Here is a 13,709-nt window from a genome sequence, read left to right as displayed (position 1 = left end):
GGCCGGACTTTCCCTGAAGCCCGAAAAGTGCCACTTCGCTTTGGAAAAGTTGAAGTTTTTGGGCCACATCGTCAGTGCTAAAGGGGTTAGCCCTGACCCCGATAAGACAGCCGCCGTGGCTGCTTTTCCTGTGCCCACCGATAAGCTAAGCGTGCGCCGCTTTCTGGGTCTCTGCGCCTATTATCGGCGTTTTGTGCAGAACTTCTCCCAGATCGCTGAGCCCCTCACCCGCCTCACGATAGATTCCGAACCGTTCTTCTGGGGCCTGAAACAACAGAAGGCTTTTGAAGACCTCCGAACTCGTCTCCAAAGTGCGCCCATCTTTGGACACTTCGACGAGTCAGCCGCCACTGAACTGCACACAGACGCCAGCAACATCGGCCTCGGTGCGGTCCTTGTGCAGTGGCAGGATGGTCTCGAACGCGTAATCGCATACGCGAGCCACACCTTGTCACGATCTGAGGCAACCTATTCCACCACCGAAAAAGAATGCCTGGCCGTTGTGTGGGCGGTGACCAAATTTCGCCCACACTTATATGGCCGTCCTTTCAGGGTCGTCAGTGACCACCACTCACTGTGTTGGCTGGCGAACCTCAAATATCCCTCGGGACGGCTCGCACGCTGGAGCCTTCGCCTTCAAGAGTTCGATGTCACCATCGTTTATAAGTCCGGTAGGAAGCGCAGTGATGCCGACTGTCTGTCTCGTGCTCCTATCGAGGACAGCCGAGCTGATCCCGACGACGATTCTATTTTTCTCGGCGCCATCTCCACGTCCGTCCTCACTCAACACCAAAGGGACGACAGTGAACTACGGCCTCTCATTGAATATCTTGAAGGAAGCGCTGCGTCACCCCCGCGAATCTTCTCACGTGGACTGTCGTCATTCTGTTTGCGCGATGGCGTCCTGTATAAGAAAAACTACAACCCGAAGGAAGCTGCCTATCTGCTTGTCGTACCTGCGGCCTTGCGCGACGAAGTTCTGCAGGCGTGCCATGATGACCCATATTCAGGTCACATGGGTTTTTCTCGCACATTGGCGCGGATACGCCAAAAGTACTACTGGCCCAGGGTTGCTTCAATTGCCCAGCGTTACGTTAGAACTTGCCGTGAATGCCAACGTCGCAAGACGCCGCCGACTAAGCCAGCCGGACTACTGCAGCCTATTAATCCGCCACCAAGTCGGCATGGACTTACTGGGCCCATTTCCGGAGTCCTCGCTGGGTAACCGCTACATTGTGGTCGCCACCGACTACCTCAGCCGGTACTGTGAAACTAAAGCTCTCCCTCGTGGTACCGCTGACGAAATTGCGAACTTTTTCGTTCAAAATATTGTGCTTCGTCACGGTGTACCCGCCATCGTTTTAACTGACAGAGGAACGGCCTTCACCTCGGCCCTTATGCAGGAGGTTATGCGCCTGAGCGGCACCAGTCACCGCAAGACAACCGCTTACCACCCTCAAACGAACGGCCTCACCGAACGGCTCAACAAGACAATCGCCGACATGATTTCCATGTATGTAGACGCAGACCACCACAACTGGGATGCCATACTCCCTTACATCACATTTGCCTATAACACTGCTCTGCAAAAAACGACACGCTTCACTCCATTTCGTTTGGTGCATGGTCGCGAAACCACAACCATGCTGGACGCCATGTTGCTCCCGACTAGTAGTACCTCATCTGTTATGGGTGCTGCCCAATTCGTTCGTCACGCCGAGGCCGCCCGCCAACTCGCCCGACAGCGCATCCGGAACCAGCAAGCCCTCGACGCTCGCCGCTATAACCTCCGCCACCGAGCCGTTAGTTACCAGCCCGGCGAACAAGCCTGGGTTTGGAGCCCAATACGCATGCGTGGGCGCTCCGAAAAGCTTCTACGCCGATATTTTGGCCCCTACGAGGTACTCCGCCAAGTCAGTGAGGTGATCTATGAAGTTCTTCCCCAGGGTACAGTTCGCTCCTCTCGACGGCCGACCCCCGAAGTCGTCCATGTCGCACGGATGAAGCCGTACCACGCCCGCTAGCACTTCAGGCCTGTCCACACCAGCCGCCGGACACATGCGCCGTCCCTTGTCTTCGTGCTCCTCATTGTTGCGGCACCGAGTCGTTGCCCTTCAGAGAGGGAGAGTAATGCCACAGTCCCAATCAATCCAGTGGCGCCATGCCGCGGTCGAATTGTTTTAGATGGAACTTGCCATGCCTTGCGCTCTCGAGGGGCTAGAGGTTTTCGTCTTCCTCGCACGAGCTCCCTGCTGTCTTGGACGCGTAGCACGTCTAATTAAACCTGGGTTTGAGTGCTTTATCGGTGAATCGGTGACAATTTTTTGAGACACAACACGTAGCTGTCTTGGTTTGTCTCAGGTATTAGCTCAAGCAACTCACACATATGTACACGCAAACACACAACGGTACAAGCATCTAGCCTCCCGTACAACAGTGACTTGCGAGCTGGTCTGTTTTGTTTATTACTGAGGAAAATCGCGAAAAATATAACTCGAGTTTTATGAGGGTGAGGGTGAGAGGGCCGACGATGTGAGGGTCAGGGATGGCCAGCAAATTTTTCGAAGTGAGGGTGAGGGCGAGGGAGGGCCGGATAACTTTTCAAAATGAGGGCAATGTTGAGGAAGGGGCATGGATTTAAAAGTGAGGGTGTGGCAGGAAAAGTATAAATGAGGGCATTTGCCCACCTCTGGTAATGGCAAGCCCTGCTGCAGTGTGACCCCAAAAAGATAGCAGCAGAAGTGGCGTGCAATCAGGCCTCGTAAATACTGCGGGGGCCTTTTGAAAAACCTTACAGCAACGCGAGGGTTCGAGTTGTGAGAGATCCAGGAGCGAGCAAGTCTAGCCACTTTTCCGGAATCAGAACCACTGCTGCGATCGGGGATTAAGGCGAATGCCTGTAAGGCTCATGACTCGCCAGCGGAGAGACTCGCAGAAAAATGTCACAACATAGCTGTCAATCAAACCGATCACGTCATCAAAATAAAACATAAAAAGCAAAACGTTAAAATTTAATAGAAAATAAACGATTAAAAAGTAATAAATGAAAATAGAAAGTAAAATTGAAAATAAAAAGGTAAAATAGAAAGGGAAATAAAATTAAAACAGCAGCAGAAAGAAAAATAAATACAACACATACTGCCGTCGAGGAAAAAACCCGCCTTCTTCCATGCTTCCAAGTTCTTCCAAGTTCCATATGCTTTTGCATTCCTCCACGTAAGCAGAGTTTAGTTCCCTAAGACATTTTGATTGGTGCTGATTGGCGCAATTCCCAGAGTGAAGGGATGGCGTTATGTTATTGGGCAATGAAGGCTCCGGCGCATAGTATCTCATTTTGGGTGGGGAATTTCAAATGAGGGGCCTTATCACAATGGCCGCCGCAGTTAACTTGTATGTCATGAAAGGTGACATTAACGGTCCTTGGCTTTGAGAACGGAATCAATCGTCTGCGGTACCTTTTGCATTGCAGTCCTTTGGGAATTCACAGAATACGTGGAGAAATCTCGTGTACTTCAGAGTCGTTTTATGTGCTCGCTAGTCGAAGGAGACCCTTGAGAACATTGCCCTCAGTTTAGACTATGGGAACTTTGTAGTAAGCGAGAGTTACCCTCACCGATGCTGACGAGTTGCTTACGTACCTGAGCAGTTTCTTCATCAAGTGCAGCAGTCTCATCAGTCGCGGTAACAAAACTAAGGAGCAAAAATTTGTATTCGTGGCAGCTCTTACGCTTTTGGTTACGGGAAGCGGAGTACGGATGTTGAGTGTTTTCTCAAAAATATGCGGATAAAACTGACCTCCACGAGGAACGACTGAGTGTAATGTAAAGGTCTCACAATTCTCCGGAGGTAAGAAGAGTGAAGCGGCTAGAAGTCTCGAGCACAGGCAGAGCGGCCACGGAGCAGCCTTTCTTGCGTGGATACCTTGCGAGGTTGTCAAGGTCGCTAAATATTCAAAGTGGGCATGTAAATGTCGAAACGCTACCTGTTGCAGCCGATCATACGGGGACACATGGCCTGAGTGGCCACTGAGCGGCGTGTCATGCGTGGATACCTTGGGCAGGTAATGCCAAGGTCGCTAACTTTTCAAAGTGGGCATGTAAATGTCGAAACACTACCTGTTGCAAGCAGATAATACAGGGACACATGACATTGGCCACTGAGCGGCGTGTCATGCGTGGATACCTTGGGCAGGTAATGCCAAGGTCGCTATGTTTTCAAAGTGGGCATGTAAATGTCGAAACGCTACTTGTTGCAGGCCGATCATACGGGGACACATGTACGGGACACATGGCTTGAGTGGCCACTGAGCGGCGTTTCATGCATGGATACCTTGGGCAGGTATTGAAAAGGTCGCTATGTTTTCAAAGTGGGCATGTAAATGTCGGAACGCTGTTCGTTGCAGGAAGATCCTACGGGGACACATGGCATGAGTGGCCACAGAGCGGCGTTTCTTGCGTGGATACCTTGGGCAGGTAATGCCAAGGTCGCTAAGTGTTCAAAGTGGGCATGTAAATGTCGAAACGCTGTCTGTTGCAGGCAGATCATACGGGGACACATGGCATGCTACTTAGCGCGATAGCTTTAAGGGTGCCGTTCAGTGGAGAACCCGCTGTAGTTGTCGTCGCCGGCGTGGGCGGGAAAGCTGGTTTGATACAGAGGCTTGTGACGTCACACGTTGGGTTGTGAAGTCATACGCAGGGTTACGGAATGAAAAATGATGAGTACATTACAAAACTGCGATAAAAGCGTTGCAACATGGCACAAACATTCAAAGGATTTGAGTGTAAAATAATTTTGTGATGGACAGAAAACTGGAGCAATAAGTCGGGAATCGAACCCCTGAGCGTAGGGCTGCTAGAAAGAGACGCTAAACCTAGGCCACGCAGGCACTTTTTTTTCTTTATTGCATGAAAGTACACCCACCCTGACAGGCCTCAAATCCGACTTAACCAAGTTGCATTCCGCAACCCGTCATACACAATCATACCAGCATCTTGCTCTCACTTTGTCCGCACATAAAAATTCCAGGAGACACACGCATGCTTCGAGGTAAGGCAGCCAGGCAGGAGGTCGATACTGCGCAGCATATAGTGATCGCACCATAGCACACTGCGCCCTGATGAACTTGGCGGCCTTGCGTGACGATCTGTCATGCGGATCTTCCATAGGCTATACACTCCCATGAGTCTCAAGAAGTTCAATTGGAACCTTAGAGTCTTCTACTGTAGGCAAAAAAGTTATAGCAAAGGGCGTAATCTCCATTCCCTTTCTGGCATACCGTTGAAGACTGTCCCGAAAAACGACATCACGAAAAAACAGAAAGCAATGATCAATTGTTTCCGGCTGCTGACACAAACGGCATTTCACAGATGATGACACAAATGACCTTTTATCACGAAGCCCCGGTTTGACAGGTGATGCTGATGTGCGAAGCTTAACAAAGAAGGTCTTTGCGGCCGATTGAACACACATTCGCCGCTCCCGCTTTAATACATTCTTTTCTAGAATGAGGAGGTATGGTTGCCAATAAATTCAAGTCCAGCTTTCTCGGGCAAAAATATTGAAAACCAAAATATTGTGAGACACTGTTATGAAAATAATGAAGGTAATGGTCCATTATTCTCATATGCAGTAACATATTTCTTTTAAAGTGTTTCCAACGATCGCATTGAACAGTTAAGACTGCCATAGAAAACCAATGAGGAATGCTTTTGACGGTGACAAAGACATGAATGCGAAAAATACAAGACATCCGTCGAGTTATCTGCGGATATATTGACTGTTATAGTGAAACCTTAGATTATATGAAAAAATTGCGTTCATAAACGGTTTCCTATTCAAAAATGCTTTTTTCTATTATTTCTGAGTGTGAAGAATTTTTGCCACCTGTCTTCAGGATCAAATGTATAAGAACTCTAAGGAAAGACGTACAGTGAGTAAACGGGACGAGTTGAGTTGAGATGAGCTGAGGGGTTGAATGCTACAGGAGGGAAAACGGGACGTGTCGCCGACTTCTTTAAGAAAACCCCACAAAGGCCCCTCACTCCTATGACCACTTAGCACAAACAGAATAGACAACTGAGCACTCAGTCGCCTGTTTAACACAGCTTGGAAGCAGGGACGGTTTTCTGTTTAAAAAAAAAACAAGCCTTGAAAAAAGTCTGAACAAACAAGTGCTGAAGACCAGCTCCACCAGCCTTGCACAATGCAACGCCTGCACGACGTATAAAAGCTTTTAAACCAAGAAGATGTTGCAAACGTGTGCTCGTGCAAATTGAGACAGCTCCCTGCCCATCCAAGCCTGTGTTTGTGACCTTATGAACGAGATCTCAGAATCCCATTGAGGCTCACTATAACGGTACGGATGCAAGGGAAGCCCTAAATACTGTAAGTCTTCGGAGTCATACTTGATGCCGTCAAAAAAGCTTGGGTTTGTACCCCGTTTACCTACCCATAACTCCTTTGCTTTATCAAGGTTAAGAGGCGCACCCGAACTTTCACAAAACTGCTCAGTTACATGCACAACCTCGCGCACACTCTTATCTTAAAGGAGTAATTACTCAATGGCGTCCACCCAAGCGCAGCCATACGGCTACAACCAACCAAATATTTTTATCAGCCAACGTCATCAACATAAGCCAAAATCTTAATTTCACATTGCGATAGTGAGAAGCCACTAATTGTTGTGGTCTTGATGATACTATGATATAGGGTATTAACATATAAAGCGAATGACAAAGGCGATAGCGGGTGACCCTGTCGAACAGATGTTTTAAGTGGAATAGGCCTGATAAACTTTTGATTAACAGTCAGTCATGAACTGGCCAGCTTATAACATATTTTTATACCTTTAAGCAAGACATCACCATTGTGTGCACTCCCTAAAGCAGCAAACAAAATCATGACGCACCTTATCAAAAGCTTTTTTTCTGAATAAGAGGCACTTGACTTAGTTCATCTAGCTTACACTGTCTCTAATATAGAACGTGCGATTAGGATATGGTTTTGACACTACAGCCATTGATTTCGCACGCTTGGTGCGGCCCTAGTACATCTAATGCCACAAGCTGCCATCGGGAAGAAAGAACCTTCGCAGATATCTTACAATCGACGTTGCAAAAGGAAATCGGACAATATCCTTTCAACGTTTTCCACCGATCTACGTCTGTGCTTTTCGGGATTATTATGATGTAACCAGTTTAGAACGTGGGAGGCAAAAGCCCATGTCATAAAATGCACTGAACACTTCCAGCAGGGCAAGTTCTAGGCTAGGCACAAACCCTTTATAGAACTCATTATTTAGACCGTCCAGGCTAGGAGACTTGTGACCCTGAGGAGCAGAAATTTCCGATTTGAGCTCATCTGAAGTAACAGATTCCTCAATGACTGCACGCTGCTCATCTTCAAGACAAGGAAATGCTTCTCTTAAGAGACTGAAATTAGACCCACTGCTCGGGTTAGTACTACCACCAAAGAGCGCATATAATAGATAAAGAAAGCACCAACAATACCTGGCACGTCAGTGTACATATCGCTTCCGCAACGAATTTATAAAACATTAAACACAGCAGCCTGCATTTCGTCATTAAACGCGCGGCGATACAGCAGTTCACAAACGACCCTCCGTGTTCGAAACCACGCAGCCACGTTCTTGCGGTTTCCTTAAACCGGTGCCTTATAAATATGTTGTGTTTTCTTTCACATATTATGGAAACAATGTCCGTACCTGTGAATGTATGAGGAGCCGCTGACGGGACCCGTCAACGCCATCGCGTCATCCTCTGAGGGCGGATCTTAAGTGTCGTCCAAACTTTTTGTTATGCCCTGCTAAAAGGCAGCTACAGCAGGAGACAGACGCGAGACGGCAGGATGTCCGGCCAACAATGTGCGCATTGCGCAATAGCCGAGTAAAGGAGACCGATCAACCGGCGAGACATGAAATACAGGTGCCTCGGTGTGGACATGCTGTGAGCACGTAGTGAGTGTCGCAAGTGAGAGTGGTGGTAACTTCTAAAAGAAATTCTATAGTGTCTAGGTTGCTCATAAATAAAATTGGGTTTAAGCGCATGACGCGATAGCCAATTCGGTTAATTCCCATATATGAAGAAGGTCATTGCTTACTTTAGATCCTTACTTTAGGTCATTCCTTACTCATAGATCCGCACCGCAGCGGTGGCCGAGTGGTTGAGCATCCGCCTCACATTCGGGATGTGCGGGGTTCGGTCCTCAGTGCCGCTGGGTACTCACCCGTGATACAATGGGCACAATCTTTCCCCTGGTCTGGTGCTCGGCTTACTTAGGGTGAAATGCTTTGGAAATGGGTCTTTGACCACACCTTAAGAAATGGAAAATACCTTGTGCCATGGCGCTCTTTGGCCGTAAATGTCCTTGCGCCATAAAAACCCATCATCACATTCATAGATCCCACTCAATCCTCAAACCACTCCTGGCGCAGTGGTGCAGAGCTTAAGCCATGTGCCACTGCTCTGCAATGACAGGTGACCACCGGATATCCTTCAAGGAGGTGAACGCCTTGGCCCTGGAGTTAAACCTGTTCAAGAGGCAACATGTGGAGTCATGGCACATCCGGCTCACAAAGCAGCCGGACTCCATGAACGCTCCCCTCCGCGTACGTTAGTGGACTGCGCCACGTGCTAACAAAGGGATATCGAAGCCAGTAACCCGCTGCTGTTGCTGGCACACTTTAGTCACTCTTGAAGAAGGAACCCAGTTGGTCCCGAAACGTTGGCGAAAGTTAAAAATACTGGTTGGCGTCAGTTTTCGCTCAACTATCTCAAGAACACAACCAGACGGACTTCCATCTAAGATGTTTTCGTTCAAACCTTGTTTGCATACTTTGCGTCATTATCTTTACCCCTTACGAACCATTATGCCGCTATCATGAGGCGATTTTAGCTTCAGACAACGGGACAAGCTCTGTATTGACAACTGCGTCGCTCTATGATGGCTTATAGCTTGATTTATTGCTTTTGCGAGTACAATATTTTGACATATACTTGAGGCCAGCACTGAGACACGAGCCGTCCGACTGGGTCTACGACAGAAGAGGTGCACATCACGTGTGCAGGATAAAGAAGAGGTAAGAGGGTGCGTACATCTATTCAGGACAAACCGTACAGTAGGCAAAGCGTAAGTGATAGATATAAAAGCATAAAATCTTGGAAGAGGTAAAGCAGCTCAGTCACTGGACGGCAGCCTCGTGCGTGTGCGTCTGCCTGTGTCCGTTTCAAACTTTACCGCCTCCGAAGCTCAATTACGTAGTACTTGCGAGCGTTGGAAGCACTGTTGACGTTTCCTTTGTCGCTGAAGAAGGTTCTCTTGACAGCATGTGAGCTGTTTTGGTCGTAAACTTGAAAAGACAACAATTCTGGTTCTATGCACATGTAAAGTTCGACAATGTTTGAGTTTTAAAAACATTCCTGTTTGCAAGATTTATCGGTTATCCCTTTGTGCGCAGATACGCCTATTTGCTCGGGAATAAGGTTCAAGCTGCATTTGTTTTTTTTTTCGTCAAAGAAACAGACATATATTTATTTTCGGCCTGAATTGTTTTATTTCAGGCATAACAACCATGTACAGCTCCGTTTTCAGAGAGCACGTATAAAAAGGCATGCATTTTTACTCGTATGCCATCGGTTGTTTTTTAAACTGCCACTTTCCATGTGACATCTATATTGCACCATAATGATAGCTTTGAAATGTCCTTTTGAGATCCCAGCCTAATCAGATTCATGGTGTATTTCTATGCCGTCACGTAAACTAGCGCGAGCGCCATAGATTTCTGGCAGCCTCTCCACGCTGCTGTGCCAACCAGTACCACAGCGCGAGAGACTGACGGTTTAATACGAGGTGATAAAAGCTGCTTGTCATATTCTCCACTTTGGGGAAAATCCCTGCGGACATTGTCCAATTTGTTGAATGCAGATCTCAAGTTGGGTCAAGTGTTTCATCAAGTTCCACCAAGCGTACTTCAAATCGAACACGCGTTCAAACATGGGAGGGCAGGTGGAAGCAGCAACGACGAAGCCAACGATTTTCAAAGCACCGCACCACCAACTAACAGTTTGAGACACCCAGAAAGGTTGCGGCGATGACCGAGTGGGCTTAAGCAGCGGCAGACGGATCTCCTCTGTCGTTGAGCCGCAAGTTCGAATTCCTCTCGAGGCTCAAGTATGGTGTCTTTCTGCTCGACGCTCTCTTGGACACATATCGGACGCCGAGTTTACATTAGCATAACTGTTCTAAGCCTTACGCACTCTGTCGAATATTTAGCAGGGATTACATCAAATATTTTCAGCTGCAGTCTGTTTTACCCTGGTATATTTAAGAGAAAAAGTAATTTAAATAAAAAAAGAAGTGTTCACATTAGGATTTGACATACTTTCAGTCTCTCTCAGGCTTATGTGACGCATTATGTGTCCCTTGTAATTTTGGTTTTTCAGTTATGGCTGCGCGAAGTGCAGATCATAGCGGAGAGCTTCATTTTGAAAACTTTTCCGCACAGATTCCGCAACTCAAGTGATTAGTTCATTGCAGCTACATTGTTGAGCATCCCATCTGCAGCTACCTAGAACAATTCGTTTTAGTGCGTTACAATTAAAACTACCAATCTATGATTACATCGATGTTGTCTACCCGATTCCTCTCACCATTACGTTAAGGCTGCTCGGGAGTAGCACCATGGGCCTCCCAGCACCCATCGGTGGCCGCACCTGCCATAGCAAGGCAGTGGTGCATGACAATCGCTGCAACACTGCGCCAGGAATTCTACACAGACACAGGCCGATCTATGAATTTAATGTAGAGAATGATTACTTCCACATAAATCGGCATTAACGCATTAACGCTATCGCGTCATGCCATTAAGGCGAACCTTAAGCGTTCTCTCCAGTTTCTGTGCGCTAGCACTAACGTCTATATTCACCCATTTCAGCGATCATTGTCTTAAGACTGCCTGACCTTGAAAACCAAGCCTCGAAAAGAAACCGAAGTGAAAACTCAAGTGCTCGTGCACCTAATTCGCATTTGGCCTAACTACGCTAAATGGTCCGTCACTTTTTTATAGAACGATTTTTATTGAAATAAAAGTAAAACAGTGCATATTGTACTAATTTGATATAAAACAACTGAGCAGGACATGCCGAGGTATTAACGTTTGGTAATGTTTGACTGAAAATATTTGGTGGGTAACAAAAAGAAACTTGAGGGGACGCAAGCTCCGCCTTATGCGTATGACGTGAAATCATCAATGGTGCCTAAAGCAGCCTGGCGCTATCTTAGATATCAATTCGCAGACGCGGATACCGTTGCTTCTTTCGCCGTCACATCACGAATAGCCAACTCTTCAGAGTATTATACCATATCAATAGAGATCTCTCCCTCGAAACCAGCTCTTCTCTGTTGATTAGGTTCTGCCTGCATGCCCATGTATGCTGGATTGCTCCTTCGCTACTATACATTCATAGATCGCGGGGAGTCCTCATACCACTCGCGGCACAGTGGTGCTGCGGTTAAGTGACGCGTCCCTGCCCCGTCAGGTGGCAGTTTCAAACACAGCCACGGGTCGGTCTTGTGAAACGCCGGCTCCTCTTTCCGGGCCACCAACCGCGACCGGTGAGTAATTTAAATCCCAGGTTATGACAGGTTATGATGACGTCACAAGGTCACGCGACCTAGAGGGCAGGTGGGTCACCTGTTTTTGTGCTCACAATGCCAACGACGACGACCAAGCCACCGACTTTACCGGATTTTCAACAGAACGTGGCTATAAAGCTACCCCTTTGAAGTCAACAGGGCTGGCGACTGTGAGGACGAAACTCAAAAGTAGGATGTGAGAAGTTTCTAGGAATTCAAGGGTAATAAATTGAACTCATTTGGTTTCAAAGAGTTTCCGTCTAGGAAAAACACTGTTTTGATTTTCAGGGACCCAGGACCAAAAATAAAGGCATGAATTTCTGTACGAAGTGGATATCATTTCGTTTTTCATCTAATCGCAATGTCTATCGATGGCTCTCGTATTCATAACAGTGACAAAAAATGGCTGTTCTCTGGAGGCTTTCTTGGATCTAATTTTCATTGCGAACAATATGTCACGCAAGGTTTAAACTATACCTTATGCGAAGATATCTCAAAGCCATGTCGAAAAGAACCAACGTGTTGTACGCGCACACTGGGCAAATGACAATAAATGCAGCAGAATTTTTGGCAGAAACTATGGCCTTGTTTCTAATCTTTCAGCGTCCACAATCAGGAGTTAAGAACATGCCGTTTCTACATGTGTGCGTTTGCTTATTAAGACGGAAGCCTTTCTTGGCTCATGAGTGGCGTGGACAGAAGTTGTCCGCTCGAACTGTCAATCACAGGTTGAGTGGTAAATAAAAGGAAATATAAAAGTTTATTAAGCAACAGTTGATAAGCAACATATATGCGATGAAATAAAAACCAGAAATCGAAAAATAAAAACAAATATAAGAGGCAACAAAAATGAAAATAAAAATATGAATACAACACAAGAAAAAAATGAAAAAAAAATAAAAAATAAAAATGGACGAAGAAATGAAGTACAACAAAAATAAACAAAAGCCAAATTAAAATTGGAGGGAGAAGGAAAGACGCAAAGGTTTTGTATTTCCCCTTACAAGTAGACAAGTGCAGTCCTGTAATTTCTCCTGCATGCAGCGTGTATACAAAGTTTAATGTCCACATGTTTTCAGTGGCCAGCGCTTCCTGTGAAAATGTGCGGCGTCTATGTAAGCAAGTTGAGGCAACAAAAGATAGAACGCAAATATAGGACTTTACGCCAGCCTTCGGCAAATCCTCGTCGCTCATTTTGTGACTACTGGGGGAAGATTCGGAAGCCGTTCTTCAGATATAAAATGGTCTGTGGTCCCTGCGCCTTCGATTTTTTCTATCTTACGCTTCGGTCTAGCTTCATAATTCTGACCAAATGCTAACTGCTGCAAATTAGCGAAATAGTGACATCTCAAATTCCATAGCCGGTAACAATTTTTTATGTTGGCTTTTGAATATAGGAGTGCTCTGTAGAATACTGCAGACGCAATAAATTTTTTTGTTAGTTCGCAACTCGGGATTGAAAGGGATAACCAAGTTGTTTTACTCTGAATCCTCAAGCACCCTGATAATTCCTTGCAATAAATTAACTCTAAAGAACTCTGCCCTGACCTTCCCCTTTTTTCTTTCCTATCACCATTCACTGCGATTTTTTTCATTTTCTTTCTTTTTCCCATTAGCCTCACTCACCCAGATTCCGCCGTCTTCACAGCTGTCAAAGACAGCAGCATGCTGGTTCCAGCGTGGCGGCGCATTATAGTTGCCGCCGGGTCCCAAGAAAGTGGCGATGGCGGTCCATTGCGGTATGTTGCAGCTGGGGAGGACAGGCTCACCGGATACCCACTCATGTGTTGTGTCGTTGCGCAGACCCGGGCATATGAGCTTCACCAGAGCCGTGCACTGAGTTCGGTCGCGGTGCTGGTCCTTGTACGTGCCAACGTATGGCATTGGGTTGTCACAGACGAAGCCTCCGCTCACTTCGGTCCGCGATGCGTAGAACATGCATAGAAGAAGCGTAAAGTGTTAGAGGCTGCCTGGGATGGTGTCACTCGTGGGCTATAGAGAGTAAAAAGAGCGACATGCATAGGTGCGCCTGTAGGATATATTTTCCTGCTGTT

General features: G+C 46.9%; 1 protein-coding gene across 1 annotated transcript in view; it reads right to left on the bottom strand.

Moving 5' to 3' along the window:
- The window catches only part of LOC144097458 (domesticated amidase effector 2-like), a 49,685-nt gene that overhangs the window by 23,495 nt on the left and 12,481 nt on the right, over positions 1–13,709 (bottom strand). The window contains exon 2 of the mRNA XM_077630181.1: positions 13,282–13,568. Coding sequence (XP_077486307.1) covers positions 13,282–13,568 — 287 coding nt within the window. The remainder of the gene's footprint in view (positions 1–13,281; positions 13,569–13,709) is intronic.

This window comes from Amblyomma americanum, chromosome 7, assembly GCF_052857255.1.
Source record: "Amblyomma americanum isolate KBUSLIRL-KWMA chromosome 7, ASM5285725v1, whole genome shotgun sequence".
Lineage (NCBI taxonomy): Eukaryota > Metazoa > Arthropoda > Arachnida > Ixodida > Ixodidae > Amblyomma > Amblyomma americanum.
Note: the sequence above shows the minus strand (reverse complement) of the source record. Positions and strands in the feature narration are given on the sequence as shown.